Source organism: Cygnus atratus, chromosome 28 (assembly GCF_013377495.2).
Source record: "Cygnus atratus isolate AKBS03 ecotype Queensland, Australia chromosome 28, CAtr_DNAZoo_HiC_assembly, whole genome shotgun sequence".
In the NCBI taxonomy this organism is placed as follows: domain Eukaryota; kingdom Metazoa; phylum Chordata; class Aves; order Anseriformes; family Anatidae; genus Cygnus; species Cygnus atratus.
This window is the reverse complement of record NC_066389.1, coordinates 186,966-209,574: the sequence shown is the minus strand read 5'-3', so window position 1 is coordinate 209,574 and position 22,609 is coordinate 186,966. Positions and strand designations below refer to the sequence as shown.

The 22,609-nt window shown below is 62.5% G+C and overlaps 2 protein-coding genes across 7 annotated transcripts; one reads left to right on the top strand and one right to left on the bottom strand.

Annotated features, from left to right (window-relative positions):
* Positions 1-505: 505 nt before the first annotated feature.
* Positions 506-7,604, bottom strand: HCN3 (hyperpolarization activated cyclic nucleotide gated potassium channel 3). Its single transcript, XM_035567516.1, has 8 exons — positions 7,276-7,604; positions 4,775-5,204; positions 4,456-4,617; positions 3,787-4,005; positions 3,217-3,363; positions 2,888-3,128; positions 2,140-2,304; positions 506-1,650 (listed from the first exon to the last, which is right to left on the bottom strand). The coding sequence occupies exons 1-8, from the start codon at positions 7,602-7,604 to the stop codon at positions 506-508; spliced, it is 2,838 nt and encodes a 945-aa protein (XP_035423409.1).
* Positions 7,605-8,078: 474 nt separating this feature from the next.
* On the top strand, positions 8,079-22,494 carry LOC118258621 (dual specificity protein kinase CLK2). 6 transcript variants are annotated; one of them, XM_035567495.2, is made up of 20 exons: positions 8,123-8,294; positions 9,988-10,157; positions 10,365-10,599; positions 12,343-12,439; positions 12,787-12,853; positions 13,187-13,303; positions 13,540-13,706; positions 14,167-14,261; positions 14,617-14,746; positions 15,026-15,108; positions 15,341-15,420; positions 15,654-15,744; positions 19,028-19,105; positions 19,234-19,368; positions 19,445-19,565; positions 19,659-19,787; positions 19,976-20,135; positions 20,572-20,673; positions 20,755-20,872; positions 21,005-22,494. In XM_035567495.2, the coding sequence occupies exons 2-20, from the start codon at positions 9,988-9,990 to the stop codon at positions 21,149-21,151; spliced, it is 2,322 nt and encodes a 773-aa protein (XP_035423388.1). In that variant the 5' UTR covers positions 8,123-8,294; the 3' UTR covers positions 21,152-22,494. The 6 variants fall into 6 exon arrangements, with proteins under 6 accessions (XP_035423383.1, XP_035423384.1, XP_035423388.1 ...); XM_035567490.2 differs by lacking the exons at positions 19,028-19,105; positions 19,234-19,368; positions 19,445-19,565; ... (3 more) ...; positions 20,755-20,872; positions 21,005-22,494 and adding an exon at positions 16,184-16,828 and having other exon boundaries at positions 8,079-8,294; XM_035567491.2 differs by lacking the exons at positions 19,028-19,105; positions 19,234-19,368; positions 19,445-19,565; ... (3 more) ...; positions 20,755-20,872; positions 21,005-22,494 and adding an exon at positions 16,184-16,828 and having other exon boundaries at positions 8,094-8,294; positions 12,346-12,439.
* Positions 22,495-22,609: the final 115 nt, after the last annotated feature.

Genomic DNA, 22,609 nt, shown 5'->3' with positions numbered 1-22,609 from the left:
TTGTGGGAGGACGAGCCCAGCAGAGCCTGCCAGCATCGCCCCAGCCCCGAGGAGAGGCTGCAGGGTGCGAGGGCAGAGCAGAGAGGGGCCCAGCCCCGAAGGAGTAGCTGTGGGGAGCTGGGCTCCCCTGGGAGGCCTGGATTTGGGGCGAGGGCTCCAGCTTTGCCTGCTGCCTCCAGGAGGAGGGTAGGTGGCAGGATGGAAACGGTGATGGAGCGGGTGGGGAGAGCAAGGGCATGGTCCTGCTCTCAGGACACTCGGGAGAGCCCCCTCCTCATCCTGCCAGGCCAGCTCCCGGGGCTGCTCCAAGCCCACCCCTGCTGCGTCCCCAGCACCCAGCATGGCCGGTGCGCGTCCCCGTGCCCTGCCTCTCACCTCGCTTTCCCTCGGACACAGCCAGGCCTCCACAAGGTGCTCTGCCTCTCCTGCTGCCTCCGCTCTCCTCCCGCGGGTGCCACCTGGGTGCCCGTCTCTCTCTTACCCGTGCACGGGTGCCGCCGGGGGCTCACATGTTGGATGGGAGCTTGGGCTTCCCCGTTTCCACCTCAGGGCTGAAGGCCACGGAGCCCTTGCGGGAGGGAGCTGCTGCCTGCCTGGGTGCAGAGACTGGGGACTGCGGGGTGGACGCTCCTGCCACGGAGCGGCTCACTTGAGCCAGCGATCCTGAAGGCATCTGCTGCGGGTGTGCTGGCTGGCCTGCGGTCCCCGGACATGGCTTGGCGAGGAGTCCGGCTACCGAGGGAGAGGATCTGCGGGCCAGGTTCCCCACGGATTTCCTCCCCTGCTGCAAGGAGCTCCCATCTGCTTGCTGAGCAACCTTGTTGGGCAAGGAGGGCTGGGAGGCCGAGAGGAGACGGACATCCTGGGTGAGCCGCCCCACAGGCAGGCCCTGGATGCTCCTGTGCTTCACCAGCTGCTGTGGCTGCATCAGAAGTGAGATGTGGGAGCCGGTGGCCCGGGACAGGCTGTAGTGGAGAGTTCTCCCCGCTGGCAGCGCCTGCTCCGAGCTGGGGGACGGAGCCCCCGCCGCCTGCTGCAGCAGAGAAGTGGAAACTGAGGTGCCCCGGGACTTGGAGAGCTGGGGCTGGGATCCTGCCGGGGGCTGCTTGGCTGCTGCCGGCAGCTCTCCCTTCTGCGCCGCGCGTGGCAAGGGCTGCCCCCCGTGGCTTGGTCGCTGGCCCCCGCTTTCCAGGGGTGCCTGGGACTGGACCATCGGGGAGGAAGGCGAACCGGCGGCCGGTGTCTGCAGGTGGGACTGCGCCCCCGACGGGGAGCTGACAGAGGAGGGCCGGGAGCCCCCCAGGCTGGGCTGGGACCTGCGCACCTGCTTCGTCAGCAGGGTGGCCTCAGGTGACAGCGGGCTGGAGATGGAGGAGGGCGGCAGGAAGATGTGGGCCTGCAGGCTGTGTTGGTGAGTCAAGGCAATGGCCACGTTGGTGGTGGCAGCGGCTGTCTGCAGGGGCGCGTGCACCAGCGGCTCCCAGATCACCGGCTTGCCGCTCAGCTCCCGGCCCATCGTCATCTGCTGCAGCTCCTGGATGTTGTGGGCCACATCCTGGTCGTGCTTCACAATCTGCTGGATCATCTCGTTGTTCATGGGCCCCGAGCTGTGCTCAGCTCGCTTGCGGAGCAAGATGGAGTTCTTCTTCCCTGCGTGAGAGGTAGCGGTGTCACCCACCCTAGGAGCTCTCAGGGACACTGTGCAGGGCAGGGTGACGGTGGGGAAGGGACAATAAAACCTCACTGCTTTACCAAATGAAGGCAAGGCTTTGGGGAGGGTCCTGGCTTCGGCACAGAGGGAGAAGTAGGGGCAAAACAGAGCCCAAAGGATGATTCCAAAGGCTCCGGGCTGGGGGCTGGAGTCTGTGGTCCCACTTGTACTCAGCAGGCAAGGGGGGACGAGGACGAGCAGCTGGCCAATGCCAGACAGTGCAAATACGTGTAGGGAGGGTGACAGCCCCACCCTGGGAAGCTCATCAGCATTGCCCAGATCCTGTCTGGGAGGAAAGAGGGGCCCTGGTGGCAGGCTGCATCCCTGTGCTCCCCCTCCTCACTGCTGGGGACCCGTGAGGCTGGGGTGCCGGGACCCTGGGAGCAGACACAGAGGTGGCTGCGCGGGGCACAGGGGCCGCTCCTCACCTATGCGGTCCAGCCGGTCCATGGCCACCGTCTCGAAGGCCCTGCGCATCATAGGGTACTCCTCCAGCACCTCATTGAAATTATCCACCGAGAGGGAGTAGAGGCGGCAGTAAGTGTCAGCTCGCACGCTGGCCGTCCGCCTGCCCCGTGTCAGCAGGCAGATTTCTGCAGGGAGAGAGATTCGGGTGGCGGGGTGATGCAGCCATACGTCCCCTCCCCAGCAACCTCCCCAGAGCGGGGACGGGACTGCCTAGCGCTCCCACAGGAACAGCACGGCTCAGGAGAAGGAGCGAAGCCAGGAGCCTGGACAGCCACAGCCATGCCCTGGGCCATGCACAACCTGTTCCTCCCTCCCCGGGCCACGGAGACGTCCCTGGATGCAGCTCCTGCAGTCACCCGACCCAGTTCTCTCCCAGAACTGTGCTTGTAGCCCATAAACTTGGCCCAGGTGCTCTGCTCTGAACACCTCTGCTCTATGGCCAGAGGCTGGCTGGGTGGATGCCCTCTGTGGCCAAGACAACCAGAATTCAGGGCTCTCTGACTGCTGGTTCCCCTGATTCCCCCTGTGGGACAAGACACCCTGCAAGAACCAGGGAGGTGGACTTCTGAGCCCCAGAAACCCTGGAGTGAGGCGGATGCCCAGCCTTTGGCGCTGGTGCTGAGGGGATGGACAGAGGGTGCAAGCATCACGTATCCCCCAGCAGCTCTCACTTCCCTCTGCTCTCCAAGTCCCTCAGCACAGCCTCACCCCCAAAGTAGGAGCCATCAGACAGCTTTGTCTCCTTGTTGCCCTTGGTGAGGATGCTGACCACCCCGTGCTGGATGAAGTACATCTTTTTGCCCACAGTGCCCTCGCGGATGATGAAGTCTCCAGGCTGGAAGACCTCGAAGCGCAGCTTGGTTAGCATGGCTGTCACGAAGTTGGGGTCCGCGTTGGCGAACAGGGGCATGTTGGCCACCAGGTTGCGGCAGTTGAAGTTGATGATCTCCTGTGGAGTGAGGAGCAGGTCGGCGCTGACCCCAGCGAGCACTGCCCTCCTTCCCCCACGCCGCCAGCACTGGGGTGCCTGCCCATACCTCCTTAAGTGGCTCGCTGAGCTCCCCCAGGATGTTCTCCTCATCAAACATCTTGCCCTGGTAGCGGTGCTCGTAATACTCGTGGATGCGCTGGCGCGTGTCCCCAGGCAGCTTGTGGAATGACATGTACTGCTCCACTTGCTTGTACTGCGGGGACAGGAGAGAGCCACGCTGGGCTGCGCTGAAACGAGCTGCGCCATGCCAGGGCTGGCAGCACTGCCGGCTCACGCCTTCCCTCCCCTCGGCGGTGAGGAGCAGGCGCTGCCGGAGCTGGGATCCGGCCACATGGGACCCCCGTGCGCTCAGGGCGGAGAGGGTCCCACGGCAGAGGCCGGGATGCGGGCCTCACTATGCTAGGGTGAACCCCGGCACGATGAGTGGGGTGTCCCTATCCAAACGGGGAGCCTGCCCCCCTGACACCCCCACCTCCTGAGCGGGCAGCAAGGGCAGAGAGCAGGGCAGGAGGCTGCAGGGCAGGGAGCCCGCACCGAGCAGGTTTTGGAGCTCGACCCACTTGTGCCGGGATGACTTCCCCCAGGATCCAGGCACTCTCTCCAGCACCCTGCTGACCTTCTCCTGGTACTGGCGCCGGGATGAGTCCAGCGACTGGATGAGCGCGGTGGCATGGCCGATGAACATGGCGTAGCAGGTGGCTCCCACGATCATGCTCAGCATTGTGAGCCAGACGTCGGTCATACCCTCGGGTGCCTGCTGGCCATAGCCAATGCACAACATGTGGCTCATGGCCTTGAACAGGGCGTGCGAGTACTGCTTCCCCCAGGAGTCGTTCTGCAGAAGAGGGAACAGCAGCGCTGGGGGGCTCTGTCGGAAGGCGCCGCTGGGCCGAACCGTCCAGTTCCCCCTCCCTGCAGCCAGGGAAAAGGTATTTGATGTGGCCACGACCGAAGGGCAGAGCTCTGCCTGGGGAAGAGGATCAGGGACCGTGACTGCCTCTGGAGGAGCAGACAGGAGCCCCGCTGCCCCGTTCCCTCCTGGCAGGGCACAGGGGATTCCCCTGGCTGGTCCAACTCCAGCAGCAGCCAAGGTGGGCTGAGACAGGAAGAGGATGCAGAGATTCCCCCCCCACCATCTCACTGCTGCTCCACAGCACACATTGCCGCTGGGCAGCTCTGGGGGCTGAGTGTGCCCAGGCGTTTGAGCGTTTGAGACAGTGCAACCACCTCCTCTCCTCCCCCTGGTGGATGCAGCACCAATATCGCCCCTGCCCAGGGCACTCACCACCATGCGGTTGATGGAGACCCAGCAGTCCTCAGGGAAGTCTTGCAACATTGGCACCAGGAACTGGAGGCACCCATCCCAGTGACACAGCAGCAGCATCATGCCGATGAGGTTGAAGATCCTCACCACAGCACTCGCCAGGTCGTAAGTCATATGGAAGATCTGGGGAAGGGGCAGGAGCGCAGCTACAGAGAAACTGTCTCCTTCCCCAGTACGGTCGCTTGAACTCCCTCCTCCAGACAGCCGGACCCCACAGCCAGAGATCCCTGACCTGCCCCGAGACCCTGCCCCGGGCCTGGGACCTCCGAGGGACCCTCACCTCCTCCCACTGGTGGATGTAGCGGATGAGGCGTGAGAGGCGCAGCAGGCGCAGCAGGCTGAGGATCTTGGTGAAGCGGACAATGCGCAAGGCCCGCGCTGTCTTGTAGACGTCCGAATCCACCTGGGTCTCAAGGTCGACAATGAGGAAGATGTAGTCAACCGGGATGGAGGAGATGAAGTCAACCAGGAACCAGCTCTTCAGGTACTTCATTTTGATGGTGTGAGGGTCGAGGATGATCTCTGTGTTGTCCTCCACCACGATGCCTGTCCGGAAGTTCAGGACCAGGTCAGCCAAGAAGAAGGTGTCTGAAAGTACGTTGAAAACGATCCAGGGAGGGGTGTTCTCGTCCTTAAAGAAGGTGATGCCCACAGGCAGGATGATCAAATTCCCCACCATCAGGAGCAGCATGATGAGGTCCCAGTAAAACCTGCGGGAAGGGAGCGGGCAGGGAGCAGGAGGAGAGGTAGGACAGCCAGTTAGAAGAGAAACCCAGGACCAAAGCCAGAGTCCAACATGTCGCAGAGAGGAGAGCGCAGGGAGGACACGGGCTTTGCTCCCCAGAGCTCCCCGTCGTCCGCCAGCTCCCAACCACGGCCCAGGCTGGCTTAGAAGGATTTGGGATAAGCCTTGCTGCTTACACAAACCCAGTGCTGAGCTCCCAGGGCATCCGAGGGACTCGGGGCCAGGGAGGCACTTGGGACGGTAGCATGGGGCAGCCGGGCAGGAGTGAAGCAAGGCCAGACAAGTGCCATCCCCATGGAGAAGGTGGAAGGACTGTGTCTGACCCCAAAAGGGTGCTTGAGAGCGGAGGGCAGGAGCTACACAGTGCCAGGCCTGTAGGAGCACCTCATCTGCCTCCTTTCTCTGAGAGAGGACAAGCTCAGAGGCTTCAGAAGAGAAACCATGAGGTCCCCAGCATCGGTTGATTAGAGTTTGACCGTGCCCTGAAATTCAGCTTCCCCAGCCACACGTAAATGCTGCGTTTGCCTCCTTCATGCAAACGCACATAATGCTCGGGGGGCTTCCCAGCTCCACGCCCAAAGTTTTTATGGGATCTGGGAAAGAACGCCCCGCTCCCGCTTTCGGGTGCCCCGCTCAGTCCCAGCTGAGGCTGGTGCTCTTTGCCCCCGGGGGCGAGGACCCCTCGCCCGTGTTAATGCTGTCTCAGCCACGGCCAGGGCTTGCTTGTGTCGGTGAGGAGGCACCGGCCAGGCAGAACGGAGCTGACGCGGCCGCACAAACGCCTCCCGCGCCCCAACTCTGCGCCCTGAACGGGAAAACAGCCTGCCCCCCCCCCCAGCTGCCGGGCGCGCTCGATTCAGATTTAGGCTTAAGCTCTTTAGGGCAGGCCCCGTCCTTTACTCCAGGTCACGCCGAACGCACGGGGCCCTGATCTCCGTGGCCTTTGAGTGTCCCCCTAATGTGATAAACACCAGCGTAATCCAGCCGGCTCGCTGCGCGTCACCTTCACAGCGGGGTGAAGCTCCTGTGGAGCTCGGGGGCAGCTTCCCCCAAAAAAAAGGTCCGTAAGGGCTTTGCGCCCCTCGGGGTCACGCTGGGGAGGCGCAGGGCGGTCTGCGTGGGGCTGAGCAGGCCCTGGAGGCTGCGGAGCTGCCCACAGGTGCCGGGGAGCCGCGCCGGGTGCCAGCCCTGCTCCAGAGCTCCTCGCCAGGCTGGGGACGTCGGCCGTGTCACGGCTCGCCGTGGGAGACGACTGCCTCGCAGCTTCATCCCCCGTAGCGAAAGCCCACCCTATATGACTCAACATCCCCGTGACACCCAGTTCCTCCCACATCAGCCGGCCCTGCGCTCTTCCCGGCGATCCCGGTGACACGGTGAGCCAGGCCTGGAGCCTCGCAGCGCCCTGCCCTCTCCTCCTCCGGCAGCTCGGGGCTGTGGGGACCGGGGCCGGTGCTCGGGCAGGCTCTGCGGGCACCGTGTGGGGTCGGCACGAGTCCTGCGCCCGTTTGGAAATTCAAAGCGGTGTCGAGGGAGGAAAGCTTTGCTTGGGGGCAAAACCGGGCGGCCCCTTCCTCCTCCTTGGCATGCCCGGAGCTGGGGGCTGCCGGGGAGCTCCTTGCCCGGCAGGGAGCCCCGGGGGACCGGGGGGATACCGGAGACCGGGAAGGGGCTGAACCAGAGGAAACTTGGCTGAGTTATTGCGGGGCCGGCTTCGGACGCGCCCAGGGTGGGGAAGGGGCCGGGAGGGGCTCGCGGTGCGGGCAGCGGGGTCGGAGCCTCGGCGGTCCCGGTTGCTCGAGGCCGCCTCCGCCCTCCGGGGCCCCCGTGAGGGGCCGGGGGAGCGCCGCGGGCACCCCTCACTTGTTGCCCCGCCGGGCGCTGCCGGTGCGGCGGGGCCGGGGGGGAGCCGCGCTCAGCACCAGGGACAGCGGCGGAGGGGCCGGGCACCGGGCACCGAGCACCGGGCACCGGGCACCGGGCACCGGGGCCAGGCCCGTCCGGGGATGGGGGGGGGGGGAGCGGGGCCCGGGTCCCACCTGAAGTCGCTGTAGGGGTGGATGATCCAGGCGCCGGCCGACTTCACCCGCTGCCGCTCGATCTCCACGGCCCGGTGGCTGCCGAACATGCGCAGCGAGAACTTGTTCACGGCGGGCTGCAGCATGGCCCCGAGCTGCCGCTGCACGAACGTGCCCCCCGCCGCCGCCGCCGCCGCCTCGCCCTCCGCCACGATCTGCTCCGCCGCCGCCGGCGAGGCCGGGGCCGCGCCCGCCGCCCCCCGAGCGGCCGCCCCCGCCGCCGCCGCCTCCCCGTCCGGCACCGGCGGCTTCTCCCGGGGCTCGGGGCTCCGGCCCGGCGCCGCGTCCATGCCGCCGCCGCCTCCGCCGCGCCTCACGTTTCCTTCAAACGCCCTTGCCCGGGCGCCCTGCCCGCCGCCCCGCCGCACATGCCCGGCCCCGGGCGGCCGCTCGCTCGCCGCCCCCGGCCTCTCGCTCACCGGCGCCCGCGGCCCCGGCGGCGCCCGCCTGTTGCGCACGCCCTGGCGCGGGCCCCGCGGCCGGGCCCCGCCGCCAGCGGGGAGGCGCCGGCGGCAGCGGAGCGGCGCCGAGCACCGAGGCCCGGGCGGCGGCACCGGAGCGGCGGCGGCGGCGGCGCGGGACCCCGCGGCGGGCGGGGCGGGGCGGGCGGGGCTCCGGGAGGGGCGTGGCCTGACGCGACGCCCCGCCCACCTCCCTACCGGCCCCGCCCCTCCCCCGGCCCCCCCGGCCCCGCCCCGCCCCGCCCCGCCGCCTTCGCGCGCGGGCCCGTGCGCGCGCCGCGTCGCGTGACGCAAGCGCGTCCGTGTGCGCGTCGTGCGTGCGCGCGGCCTGGCTGAGACCCGGATCGGCGGCGCGGCGCGGCGGGGCGCGGCGGAGGAGGAGGCGGCGGCGGCGGCGGCGGAGGCGAGCGAGCGGCGGAGCCCGAGAGGAGCCGGAGCGGGGCCCGGGATCCCCGGGGGCCCACGGCCGCCATCACGGACTTCCTGTGGGACAAGCGCACGGGGCTGGCTGCGAGGACGGTGCGGCTCGGGGCGCGGCGGGCGGGGTTAGGCCGCGGCGGCCGCTTCCGTGCTCGGCGGCGGCGCTCCCGGGGCCGCGCTGGGCAGGGCCGGGCAGGGCCGCCCGGAGGCTCCTCGCCAAGGTCGGGGCCGCGCTCCCGAGGCCCGAGCGCTTCCGGGGGGGCGCTCGCGGGGCGGGCCCGGAGCGCCCGAGGAGGCCGCGGCCAGGCCCGGGGGCACCGGGCGGGGGTTCCGAGCCCGCCGCCTCTTCCCCCCTCCCCCCGGCGCGGTCCGTCCCGGTGGCCTCGCTCGGCGGCCGGGTCCCGGCGCTTCCTCTTTCGGCGCTCGGCAGCGCCGTGGGCCGGCGTCCGGTGCGGGCCCCGCCCGGCGGCCGCGCTCGCTGCTCGCGGCCCGGCTCCGCCGCCGCTGATCCCCAAACCGGTTCCAGCGCAGCGAAACGCCCCGGTGCGGCCTCCGCCTGCCTGCGAGGGCTGCCCGGCCGCTGGAGGGCTGCCAGCATCGCCTCCCAGCGCTGCCTTTAATTAAGGGCTGGGAGCGTCTCCCTTGCGCGGCGCTCGCAGGGGGTGTGACGGGCTCGGCCCGGCCCCGGCGCCGGCTGTCGGTGAAGCCACCGCCGGGGAGGGACCGCCCGGGGCCCAGTGGAGCCCGGCCTGGCTGCCGAGGGTGAAATCCGTTGGCGGGTGATGAGTACGTGCCTGTAGCTCGCCACGTCTGTGGGAGCAGCTTCGCCTTCTGGTAGCCCTGCCCCTAACGTCAGCAGAGTTTTTGCGTGCGGAAAGTCAGCCGGGTAGGCGAGCGTGCCTGCTGGGGGGGGGGGGAGAAGATCCACCAGGAGGTTTGTGGGCAGAAATCCAGCTTCTTACCTGCGGAGACGGGGCAGATTGAGCAGCTCGATGCTTGCAAACCAAAATACGCGTTGGGGAAGTCTGGTAGTTGTGGAGCGAGGTCTGGGGATAGAAGCAGGACCCTAAGGACTCGCGTTTCAGAGGTGGAACTTGGTGTGCGGTCTTACCGAGGCGTTTTCTTCTTCGTTCTTGACTCTAACGTCCCACCTGCAGGGCAGAGTTGGGAGTATTCCTTGCCTCTGAGGTAAGGCCTGCGAGGCTGCCCTCACACATCTGTGCATGCAGACGGCGTTCCTGCTCCTTGGAGCCTGTAGGGGCCTCTGCGCTTGGAGTGAGAGCTGTAGGTGGTGCTTGCTCGGCAGTAGGACAGAGGCATTTCTTCAGCAGTTGCCCACTTAGGTGTCTGCAGTGCTGCTGCAAGGATTTGGGCCTGGCATCAGTAATATCCTGAGCTTTGTTTTATCTTCAGTTCATCCCGGTGGAGCTTCTCTGCTCCCTGGGGAGGGCGTAGGGTCAGGGAGAGAAAGTAGGGGCACTGAAAGTGCAAATGCTGCTCCTGGAGCTGTGGCCAGTAAAGACCACGGATGAGAAGTGAAGGGGGAAACGTAACCTGGAGAACAAAAACACAGCGGGCATGGCCCGTGTGGGTGGTTGCATCTTCGCTCTTACGAGGCTCTGGGGTTTCTCAGAGGTTTGTCCCCTCCCTCTCAAATCCCTCGTGCGTACTCGGACACGCTGCTGGTTGCCTCCCCCTCTTTGCCCTAACGGTTCTTTGGCTACTGGCTGTACGTGCTGGTTTCTCTCCCTTGCCATCGCCTCGTAGTCACAGCCTCCTGTTGTTCCTGCAGATGCCTCACTCTAGAAGGTACCGCTCGTCGGAGCGCAGCAGCCGGGGCAGCTACCATGAGCGTTACAGAAGTCGCAAGCACAAGCGACGGCGGACACGGTCACGGTCGAGCAGCAGCGAGCGTGACCGTCGGCACCGTCGGGAGGACAGCTACCACGTTCGGTCCAGGAGGTGAGTCAGCCCCGCAGAGCTGCTCAGATTTTGGCCGATTCCTTTTCGCTATCGCTTTGCCAGAGCCGCCCTGCGCTTCACCTGTCCCCGGGTGACCCGAGGCGTTTCAGCCCGTCCTGTACTCAGCAGGCTCGCGTGCTCTGAGCTGTCCCTTCCCGAGCAGCGTTCGTAATCGTATCCCCACGGCTTGCTTGCTTCCCCCCTCAGCTACGACGACCACTCAGCGGACAGGAGGGCCTACGACCGGCGTTACTGTGATAGCTACCGGCGGAACGATTACAGCCGCGAGCGAGGAGAAGCCTACTATGAACCTGAGTACCGTCATTCCTACGAGTACCGGCGCTCCCGGGACCGCGAGGGCAGCTACCGGAGCTGCAAAAGCAGCCGGCGTAAGCACAGGCGGAGGCGGCGCCGCAGCCGGTCCTTTAGTCGCTCCTCATCGGTGAGTATCCTGCTGTGCTGGGCCTCCCCTGTAACCTTTCTCTCGCAGGTGGCAAGCTGGGTAAGTAGAAAACTCACTTTCTAACGCTCTCTCGGACTCAGCTTGAGAAATGCCTAGAAAGCCTTTGATGCAGGCAGCAGTTCCTGTCCACCGTCCTGGTGCGCCTCAGCGGTAGCTGCCCGGTGCCAGCTGGGCACAGGCAGCTCAGACCCTGCCTTAGCATTGCCTGCTCAGAAGTGGGAGGACGGGCGTGCCCCGCAGGGCCAGCACTGTCCCCCTGGCATGGCGCCGTGCTCCACAGCTCCTTTATCCCTACCGAGCGCTGCTTTGGTTTGGTGATGCTCACGAAAGGGCTGGCTAGGGACCCCAGCTGAGCGGTCTTTGTGTGAGCTTTGTGCAGAAAGCGTTCAGCTGCTCCTGATCCCAGAGAGCTCGGTCCGTCTGCGACAGGTCCCCGTGGCCCCTGCTGATCCCCGATCCGGGCCTGCGTTGTGTGGCAGGAAGCCCCGTCTCTGTGAGCTGGGTCCTGTGGCAGAGCAGGATCCTTTGGGCGGGCGCAGCTGACTAGGGCTGTTGCGCCAGGGGCTTTGGCAGGTGAACATAGCTCGTGGCCTGGTCAGTCCGGGTGGAGGCAGTGACCATCCCAGGCTCTTCCCAGCAGTGTCCCCGGCTTTCTCTTCTCGTCTGTTCTGCTGTTCGCCTTCCACTTCTGTTAGACCCCAGACGTGTTCTCTGCTCTGTGTGTGGAGCTCTCAGTGTTGTCCGGTCTGTTCTGACTGTGTGTCCGGGGACGGGGTTATGGGCTGGATTCAGGTCCCGAGTCTGCTGTCTGGTTGCTCCCAGGTGTGGGGATGCTTAGCGGAACCAAGGCAGGAGTTTTCTCTTCTCTGGCATAAAATCTCTCATCTGCCTCGTCCCAGGCTGTCCCTATTCCCTGTTGGGCCTCTGCTTCTCTCCTGGAAGTTGGCCTTTCCAGGATCAGCTTCTTTGGGGGAGGGTCTAGAAAGAAGTGTCACATCTGCCCCCAGGCAGTTACTTGTAAATCCTCTCTGGTTTCTGACGGATCGTTGTACCAAGAGTTGCTTCTGAAACCTCTGAATTCATCTTAATCCGAGTGGTGGGGCTGGGGGAAGCCACCGTGGGAGGTTGTTGGAATGGGATGGGCAGTGTCTGTGGGGCAGTCTGGCCCTTTGCTTGTGCAGGACTTCCCAGCACCTGCCTCCTGCTGCCTTTCCTCAGTGGCTGATGCAGGGCTGAAGCGAGCCTCTCCCTGCGGTCACTGAGTGCCCGGCTGCGGAGTCGTGCTTTGGCGTGCTCTCTTGGCACTGATCCGGGACCCATAGGCCAGCGCCGTTTCTCTCCAAGCCCCCACAGGAGCAAGAGCAGCTGGCTCCTTCCACTGCCCCTCTGCTAGCCCTTGTTCTGCCCGTCTCTGCTCTCACACTGGTTCGGGTGGGGCTGTTTGTAGGTTCTTTTTTCTTTTTTTTTTTTTTTTTGCTACAACGAAAAGCAAACTGTTTTTTTCTTTTCTGAGCTAGTGTGTTGTATCTTGACATGTTCCCTTGCAATATCCCTATCGTTATATATTCCTCTGTGCCGTATGAATTGGCTGGGAATCTCCTCCTGCAACCCCTCCTCAAACAACCATGTGAATTTCCAAACCAACCAATGCGTGACGCTGGCTGCTGCGCTGGTTTGAAAATCTGATTGGTGAATGATGAATTCCCTGTCTGCCTGGGCCAGCAGCGGAGTCGACAGAGCAGCAGAAGGGCCAAGAGTGTGGAGGACGACGACGAGGGGCATCTGATCTATCGCGTCGGCGACTGGCTACAAGAAAGATGTACAGCCAAATCGTAACATAATTTAGCTCTCTAGTTAAGCTCCCATCGCAGTCGCAGATCTGTCTTATCTTTCTGTTTCATTTTATTTTCATTGTTTATTAAAGAGAAACCCTCTCCTTTTCCTTCCCCTTTTGTTAAAACTACGTTTATATTTTGTATTGTTACTGAAGTGCCAGGGAACTAGGGCAGTTGCCTTGTGCAGCCGGTGTCAGCCTTCCGCTGCTCCGGTCTCTCAAGCTGTGTGCAGGTTAGGTGTTGCAATGCATTCTCCTCTGCCTTGTGTATGCGCTGCATCCAGGTCGTGCTCACTCTCTCATGGGCTTTTCTCTTCTTCTCTCCCTCCCAGATGAGATTATTAGCACCTTAGGGGAAGGCACGTTCGGCAGAGTGGTGCAGTGCATGGATCACCGGAGGTACGCCTGCTCCCGGGGCAGGGAGGGCTGCGGTGATGCGGAAAAAAGACAGCGCAGCTGGTGAAATAGTCCCCTGCTTAAAGCAGGAGCCTGGGGTGGAAACAGGTCTCTCAATTTCTAGTATTCCTCCGCTGGTGTGGGTGCTCCTCCTGTTGGGTCATCCGTGTAGTGGAGAGGGACTGGGGGGAGTCTCAGGGCTGTTCGTAGGGAGGGGGAGGATGTATAAATCTTTGCAGGAAGAGACCAGTTCAGAAAGCCCTTTTTTTTTGCAGGGCGCAGTCTCTCTGACCCAACTCCAGAGTGACCTTGAGTTTTCTTCCTGTTTCTCCCCAGGGGTGGTGCACGCGTTGCTCTCAAAATCATTAAAAACGTGGAGAAATACAAAGAGGCTGCCCGACTAGAAATAAACGTGCTGGAGAAAATCAACGAGAAGGATCCCGAGAACAAGAAGTGAGTGCACTCAGCGTGTGACAAAACGGAAGGGAAAGCATCATCTTAGCGCGGTCGTAGGGATGGGATGAGAGAGGTACTTGGTTGGTGCGTGACTGAATTCACCTGTAGCTAGCTCTTGGTGGCACGCTGCCTTGGTACGGGATGCAGACCGAGCAAGGAAGGGGCGAGCCTGGTGCAGGGACAGCCCGTCTGGTGTGTGCAGTTCCGTCCCGAATCTGAATCTTTCTCTTCAGCCTCTGTGTCAGGATGTTTGACTGGTTTGACTACCACGGCCACATGTGCATCTCCTTCGAACTGCTGGGGCTCAGCACTTTTGATTTCCTGAAGGACAACAACTATCTGCCTTACCCCATCCACCAAGTGCGGCACATGGCCTACCAGGTGTGCCAGGCTGTGAAATGTAAGTGTTCGCTGCTCTTTTTCTCTGCTGGTCCTAGACTGACCTGGAGAGCTGTGCGGCTCCCAGCTTGAGCACCAGTTCTGCAGCTGGTGGCCCGATGCAACGTGTTTTTGCCATGGTGCTGCTGTGCCAGTCCTGAGACTGAGCCTCCCTGCCCCTGGGTGGTGAATGTGTGCTTGGAGCGAATCCTTTTTCTTTGCCTGGTTATCGTGTTTCTGATGCCTGTGGGCTGGCAGCAGCCCAGAGCACGTCAGCGTGTACGTTCTGGCGATCGATACGATCAATCCTTGTGCTTCTGTCAAAGTACCTTGGCCTAGAGTAGCCTGTCTGTTCACACCCAGTTTCAAACACGGGCTAAAACTGTGCCAGCAGCAACCCGAGCTAATGCTGTTTGCTCCTCAGGTGGATGCAGCATCGTTTTGCTTCTGTTTCTTGACCCTGCTTCTGTTTGCTTCCTCAGTTCTGCATGACAATAAACTCACTCACACTGACCTCAAGCCCGAGAACATCCTCTTTGTGAACTCTGACTATGAGCTCACCTATAACCTGGAAAAGGTAACACAGCAGCCTTGCTTTAGAAGTCTCCTCTCGGGTTCTTGGTGTCCCTGACCTTAGCAGGGGGAGGAGCTGGAATATAGCAGATGGTGTTGGCCGGCTGCGTTCACGCATTTGTTCAGGACAAATTTGGGTGAACGGCCTGTATTCAAGTAAGCTATGGAGACCACAGGCTCCAGCTGAGTGAGAGGTTTTTTGGGGGAGGGCTGTGCTGCACATCGGAGGGTATTTGCCAGCCCTAATAGACCCTGCAGAGCGTTCCCTTCCCCTGTGGCAAAGCCTCGGTTGTGTAAGGAAGGGCGTTAGTCCTTGTTTGGAAGCTCCTGAGTAACTGCTGTCTTTCTCCCTTACAAAGAAGCGAGATGAGCGGAGTGTGAAAAGCACGGCCATCAGAGTGGTGGACTTTGGCAGTGCCACGTTCGATCACGAGCATCACAGCACCATTGTCTCCACCAGGCATTACCGGGCCCCGGAGGTCATACTGGGTAGGTTCTCCTTGGCCTTTCTGCAGCGGCAGGCTTTCGTCCCAAGGGCACCGGGTGGTGCCTGCTGGATTAATTCAGAGAGGTTCTGGGGGCAACAACTTGAAACTGGTGGCTTTGGCATTGCTGTCAGCTGGGCGGTGTATTGCCACTAATGTAGCAGGGGAAGGCCAGAATGGGAATTGTTTTTCCAGTTACTTGTTGGTTTTTGAAAGGGTGAGGGAGAGGGACTTGGAATCCTGGGCCATAACTATATCTTCTTTTAAAAACATTGTTTTTCAGAGCTTGGCTGGAGCCAGCCCTGTGATGTTTGGAGCATTGGCTGCATCATCTTTGAGTATTATGTGGGTTTCACCCTGTTTCAGGTGAGAACCGTGTGCTCTATGGCTTCCTCACAGCTGATGAAAGAGGACGCTGGCTGTGTCCCAGCACAGCCAGGAGCCTCAGGGGCTGATGGAGTTCCCTCCATCACTGCAGGCTTGTAGAGATGACCGAGGTGTTGGCCAGCAGGGGGTCCTGAACTGGGAATCACCCGGGTCTGGAGGCAGAATGACTGTAATCCGTTCCATGCCTCCCCTTTATGTTTGTCTCCCTCAGACGCATGACAACCGGGAGCACCTGGCTATGATGGAGAGGATCTTGGGGCCAATTCCTTCTCGGATGATCCGGAAGACCAGGTGAGAAAGGCCAGCTGGGCACTGCAGGCTTCCCGGCTCTTTCCCGCTTTATGGGCAGCGGTTCTCTTCAAGGGATCAAACTCTGCGGCTGCCTCCTGAGTCAGTCCATGCTGCCGCAGTGTCCTGAGTGATCTGTGCGCCCCCGGCAGAGTAGTGGCAGGGCTGGCGTGTTGCTTCTGCTGCAAGGCGTTTGGTGCTTGGGTGTAACCTGTTCCCACCTCTTACTCTGACAGGAAGCAAAAATATTTCTACCATGGCCGCCTGGACTGGGATGAGAACACCTCTGCTGGCCGTTATGTTAGGGAAAACTGCAAGCCACTGCGGGTAAGGTGGGGTGGGCAGGAGCGCCTGGTTGCTTTATCCTCTTCTCATTGCAGAGTCTTACAGTGCCAGCCCCAGTTCTGAAGATTCTTCCCGTGGGCAAGGTTGGGCCACTGAAAGGGTCAGACCAGTATCTTCCTGAAGGAGCCTTGGCTGTCCCAGACATAAACTAGGAAGACTGCAGCAGCCTGAGCTTAACCTCAAGTGGATGAGGAGGAGGGCGAGGAGACTTCAGGAAGTGTCTGGGGAAGATGGGGAGGGGTTGGGGGAAACCCTCAACAGTTCTGTGCTTGTTAAAGTGGCCTAGAGTTCAGGTTTAGGGTGAACGAAGGTCTGAACAGACCGGTCCTCCCCCATCTTAGCCGTTCAGCCCAGGGAGCGTACTGTGACCAGCGCGGCGTGCAGCGTCCTCCGCCCTGACCTCTCCCCTCTCTCTCCGCAGCGGTACCTGACTTCTGAGGCCGAGGACCATCACCGCCTTTTTGACCTCATTGAGAGCATGCTGGAGTACGAGCCGTCCAAGCGCATCAGCCTGGCTGAAGCCCTCAAGCACCCGTTCTTTGACATGCTGGAGATGGAGCCAAGCACAAAAATGTGGGACTCTAGCCGGGACATCAGCCGGTGACGCCACAGGTGCCAGCCTGCCCTCAGATTCTAGCCCCCGTGGAGGCCTGTGTGATTTCTATTCAGACATTTGGTGCTTTTTTTTATACATAAACTCCCTGGACATGTTTGTAAAGCTGTTAATATGTGAGATACTGTAAATAGCCCATATTCTCTATCAGCCTCTGAGCACCACAACCTCCTGCTGTTGCTGCTGCCACTGTCATGAGGCGAGGGGCTTGTATGTCCATGTTGTAAATACCTCTGTTCACGTGTTGCTTTGTCTCCTGTTCTCTCCTGCCCGCCTCAGTGTAAATACTCCAGGACTCGCAGCTCTGTAGCTTATCTGTTTCCTTGTAAGTTATGAAACTGGTGGGATTGCATGGGAATTATTTTTTGGATCGATGTCATAGCCCATCCCCACACCAGAGTTTTATAAGAATTTTGTACAGTCTTTGTGAAAAATAAATATGAAGTGAATAAACCTTCCGGCCGGTGTTCGGACCAGCAGCAGCCTGTCGTGAGGCTGTTCTGCTGCTTGTTTTTACCCCTGAGAGGCAGTGACTGTATGCTGCACCCTGCAGAGGGAAGGAAGATGCATCCTCGGGTTGCAGGAAGAAAGCTGCTTCAGTCTGGTAAACCCCTGTGTAACAAAGCCAGCTTTATCCACCCACCTGCTCAGTTCTTCCCAAGCTTGGATGATGGCCTTGTTGCGTGAGCTTGCACCTGCTCTGAGCTGCTCTGAGCTGCTGCAGATGGGCCTGAAGTAGGTCCAGGGCAAGCAGATTCTGGCACGGTGGGTGGCAAAACACGAGTCCTGTGTTGTGCCCTGAGACCAGTAGTTGAAGGTGGGAAGATTTAGTGTACGGAACAAGTCTTTCTCCTAGCAAAAGGATAACAGGGGCTACTTCGATACGTGTGGTAAATCCAGGCCCAAAGGGTCTGAAGGGAGCAGCCTTGGTGCTTTTTCTTTACTAGAGAAACCCCCTCCCTCCATGGACAGGGTGATCGATGGCTGTCCCCGATGCCTACGGTGGGTGGCCCAGCGGTGTACGCTGCAGCCCAGCACAGGGAAATGGGGCTGTCCGTGCCTTTCTGTGAGGCTGGGCCCTTGACTTGGACTTTTCCATGGGATTTGCTGGGGAAGTCACAGACCTGATGGGACCTCTGTGTTGCTGCTTTGCCCACGCATGTCTGGAAGAGTCTTGTGTCAGGAACAGCAGGCGTGTGGTTTGTTCTACACGAGTGCATCCCTTTCCTGTTGCGCCATCAGCCTGTGGCAGGCTCTGTCCATGTCATCATGCGAAGAGATAAAGGAAAACACCAGCTTCACCTGGAGTTAGTTGGGGGGGGCGCAAAAGGAGCGACACTGGCTCATCTTCACGCGCTTGTGGTCTTAGAGAGCTTGGGCTGGGAGCTTTTACCTGCTTCCTGCGGTACTGCTCAGTCAGAGGGCAGACAGCCATGCAGCTCGTAGGTGGTGCGTGCCAGGGAATGAGAGTGTGGGGAAGACCTGGTCCTGCTGCATCCGTAGCCAGCCCCTGGGTGAGCCTGGATGAGAATTAAATTGAGCAAATAATATCTGCGGTCTCTTGGACGTCAGAAAACACAGCACCCTGGTGTCCAAAATCTGAATCCACAGCTTTTAACTTCCCAGCCAAGAGTACCACGCTGAGGTGCCAGCTGTCTGGGCTGAGGGGGGAACTCACTGCTTTGTGTGTAACTGAGTCTCCGCCGTTCAGAGGGAGGGAATATTTTTAGACGAGAGGTGTAGTTGCCACTAAGCACTGAAGTCTGGGATGGGAACTGGGGGCAGGTGGGGATTTCTCTCTCGTGCTGCCGTCCCGGCCCTCGGGATGCTGAGGAATGCCTTTTTGGGAGGGGGCTGTCGGCACGCTGCCTGTAGCTGCTGGAATCAGCGACCCCTATGAATAACTGATCCGGGAGGCCCCACTTTAATTATCCAAGCCGCTTGCCGTGCCACAAATTCCCCCCCGACCGTTTCACGTCCACGAATTCAGCCGTGCGTCGCCGGGGGGGGGGGGGGGGGGCAGCGAAGGAGCTGCCTTGCTGCACCTGGGGCTAACGCTCGCCTGTCCCCGGGGGCTGCAGCAGTGAGATCTGGGCAAATCTTTGCCTTTGGGGCTGAGGCCTTTTGGGTACCCGCAGGAGGGCGGCTTTGTGCTGGGCCTGGCTTAACGGGGCCCTGCGTGCAGCGCAACCGGCCCGGGGGGCGGGGGGGGAGCACGGGCCCGGTGGGGCCTGGTAGGCCTCGGAGAGGCCGGGCCTCATCCCGGCGTTGCCATGGGGACGGCGTTGCCATGGGGACGCGCTCCCAGCGGCCCCTGCGCTGGAGCCAGGGGAGAGCGACCGAAGAGGGAAGGGGGGGGGAGAAAACGGCTCACCGGCACGTGACCCTGGGGCCACGTGGCCGCGTCACGTGCTCGCTTGCGCCCCGGCCCGTCCCGCGCAGGCGCAGAGCCCCCTGCGGCGAGGCCTCTCCGGAGCCGCCGGTGCCGTCGCGGGGCGGTCCCGGTGCGGCCATGGCGCAGCGCGGCGGCCCCGCGGTGCTCCCGGACAACCCTTTCCAGGTGCGGGGCGGCCCCGTCCTGCCCCAGGGCCTCGCTTCAGGCCCCGGTACCGGCCCTGGTCCCGGTGCCAGTCCCCGCCGCGTCTCTTGCAGGACCCCGCCGTGGTGCAGCACCGGCCCGGCCCCGAGAGCGCGGCGCTGGACGCCTACAACCCCTTCGAGAACGGCGCGGTGAGGCGGGGGTGGTGGGCCCGGGCCCCGCGGTGCCCCGGGGCCGCCTCCCGGTGGCCCTGCCCGGGGCTCTGCCCGCCGCGGCCGGGCGGTACCGGCGGCTCACCGCCCCCTTCTCGGTCCCGCAGCCGCCACCGCCGCCGTACCATGCCCCGGCCGGGGCCCCGCCCGCCGCAGGCGTGCCGCCGCCGCAGGGAACCGCGCAGCCCCCGAGGAGACCGAGCCCTACGGAGCCCCGGAACTACGGCTCCTACGGGACGCAGGTACCGGGGCTGGCGGCAGGCGGCCCGGGTGGGCCGGGGGAGAAGCCAGGAGCTGAGGGCTGCGTGTCCTCCGCAGGCCTCGGCGGCGGCGGCCACGGCTGAGCTGCTGAAGCGGCAGGAGGAGCTGAACCGCAAGGCAGAGGAGCTGGACCGGCGGGAGCGGGAGCTGCAGAACGCTGCCCTCGGCAGTGGTGCCGGTGAGCGCCCCCGGGGCGGTGGCCGAGGTCCCCTCGGGCCCCTTCTGCCCGGGTGCTGCTCTTCCCTGCTTCTCACCTCCTTTCGCTTTGCAGCGAGACCGAACAACTGGCCCCCGCTGCCGTCCTTCTGCCCCGTGAAGCCTTGCTTCTACCAGGACATCCCCGTGGAGATCCCCGCTGACTTCCAGAAGACCGTTCATACTATGTATTACCTCTGGATGGGTGAGTCCCCGCGTGGAACCCGAGCTCTGGGGAGCAGGTAGAGGATCGAGCCTCCTACCCGCGAGGGAACGCTGCCGCTCTGGAGAAGCTGCAATTGCAGCTTGGTGCCCAGGCCCAGGGGGGTGATTTCTCGGCACGGGGAGCGGGGAGCCTTGCTCGGGTCGCCTGACCAACGTCCTCTCCCTCAGCCAGCACCATTGCTCTCTTCCTGAACTTCTTGTCCTCGCTCGCCTGGTTCTGCGTGGATCCCTCGTCAGGTTCTGGGTTCGGCCTCTCCATTCTCTGGGCTCTTCTCTACACGCCCTGCTCCTTCGTCTGCTGGTATAGGCCAATGTACAAAGCCTTCAGGTGCGTACCTGCTGGAGCTCACGGGCCAGCAAAGCAGTGGGGTGGGATGTCTGCCAAGCTGGTGCTTGTAGCGGGGAAAGCGGGGCTCTGTGCTAAACCAGGACTGCGCACGGAGGGTAGCCCGGCTCCGTGTCGGTGTTCCCTACGGGTCTCAGAGACCTGCTCCTGGGCTGAACCTCTCTGCGAGGAACACATTTTGCTCTGGATGGGGCTGTCCTAAGGAGGTCACAGGAGAGTTTTCCCGTGGCCGTTGTTGGAGATCCCTGTACTGCCTTGTGCCTCTTCCTCTTGCTTCGCCCGTCTCCCCGTTACAAGTCCCTTAACCACCAGTTAAGGGAGGTGGCTGCACATCTGGCGCCTGCCTGTCCTCCTTGCTTTTGAGGAAGGTTTGAGACTCGCTTTCTCTGGCCTAACCTCACCTGTCTCTTTCTCCCAGGAGTGACAGTTCGTTCAACTTCTTTGTCTTCTTCTTCGTCTTCTTTGCCCAGAACGTGATGTACGTGCTGCAGGCCATCGGCATACCCAACTGGGGCTTCAGGTACGCGCTGCGCTTGCCCTGGAGCGGGAGGAGGTGGGCGGGGAAGAGGGAACCCGGGGACAGCCACTGCTTGTTTTACAGCGGCTGGATATTGAGTCTGATAGCGCTGAGGAAGAACACGGCTGTGGCTGTGATGATGATCCTGGTGTCCTTGTTCTTCACAGCGGTGGCTGTGTTGGGCATCATTATGCTGAAGAAGGTGAGTGAGGAGTGAACGCTGGGGCAAAACACTGGGACGGGTGGGTTTGGGCTGGCGTGGGGCACGGCTCTGTGCATTTGGTGTTGGAATGGGGCTGGGGCACTGACTCCTGAGCCTGCTGCTCTCTTCCAGATTCACTCTTTGTACCGCCGGACGGGTGCCAGCTTCCAGAAGGCGCAGGAGGAGTTTGCTGCAGGGGTCTTCTCCAACCAGGCGGTGCGCACAGCGGCGGCCAACGCTGCCGCGGGTGCAGCCACCAACGCCTTCCGGGCACCCTAGCGGGGTGGGGGCCCTGGCTTCTCCCTCACACGTGGGCTGTTTGGTAAAGAAGAGGAAATCCAAGTTGCACTTTGGTTGGATCCCCGTGTGTCTGCATCAGCTGTCAGAGGCTGCCTCATCCCAGCTTGGAAGTGCTGGTGCCTGAATCGTTTGCTGCTCTAACCCCTTTCCTCATGGATGGAGGCTGGTCTGGTTCGTGCTGGTCCCCTTCCCTCAGCGGACTGGGGGAAGGAGCAGGGTGGGGAGGTGCAGTGGCCCAGTCATTGTCCTCCCTTCCAGCACCAGTTGCTGGGGGGCAGGAGTCTCCTCCGGGTGTGTGACAGGGACTGAAATGGCTGCTGCCCTTCCCCTCTATTGGGCAGGATCTCCTCTTTCCCCACCTGGTGATGCCACTTGTGTGCTCTGGGGCATGGAGGGTTCCCACCTGTGTCCAGTCCCAGGGTGTGCGTGGGCTGGCTCAGCCCTGGAGGCTTTTGCCCACCTTTCCTTTGAAGCGGGACCTCAGTCCCTGCCCAGAAATCATTCCTGTCTTCCCCAGGGGAGTGCTCATAGGGGACTGGGCTGGCTCTGTCCCCAGCATGCTGAGCTGGGAGGCAGACTCCATCCCGTTCCCTTCTTTTGTCCTTCATGGTGCTGGGCTGAGCCTACTCCAAGCACAGGGATGTGAGGAGAGCGCTGCTTGGATGGGCAGCGGTGGTGCATCAGCTTCTGATGGCGGCTCTCTGCCTTTAGCCTGCGTGCAGTCCCTCTCTGGGACTGGTGCTTGGTGGGCCCTAACTGTGGGCTGGGTGCTGAGGAAGGCTCCTCGTACCTCTTCAGCTTGAGCTCCCTCTGCACCTCCTCGCTCCCAGCCCTCGGGGATGTGGTGAACAGCTTCTCCCTTCTTCCTCTCTGCCCACTGTGGGGCCAGTGTCCCCCTCCCTCTCCCTGGCACTCCTCAGTCAGCCGTGTCCCTTCTCTGTGTCGCTTCACCCTCCTCCCTTCGGAGGGGGGGGGGGGGGCTGAGGCCGTCCCTGCGTGCAGCACTGCCCGCACTGTGCCCTGTGGCCCCAGCCCCATCCACCCGTGCCCCCAGGGCGCTGGGGACTACCAGTTCTGCTTTCATCCACCTGTGGATGCGGCTGGGTTCCCCTCCCGCTGCTCCTGGGCTGGTGGGAAGGGGTCGGCCCTTCCCCCGGGGGGGGCCGGCTCCCTGCTGCGGGGGGGGCTCTGCCCTGTGCCCCCCACGGCTGGGACCCGTCCCTGCTTCCCCTCCTGCTCCCCTTCGGGCCTCTCTCGTGCTGCCGTGCCCAACGCCACGCCGCCTTCAGGTTTTATTTAAGAAATAAACCGACTCCGACTCCTCCTCGCCTCCGCTGCGTCGCCAAAGGGGCGCGGGAGGGCTGGGGGGGGGGGGGGGGGACGGCCGGGCCCCACCGGAGCCTCCCGGACTACAGCTCCCGGCGTGCCGCGCAGGGG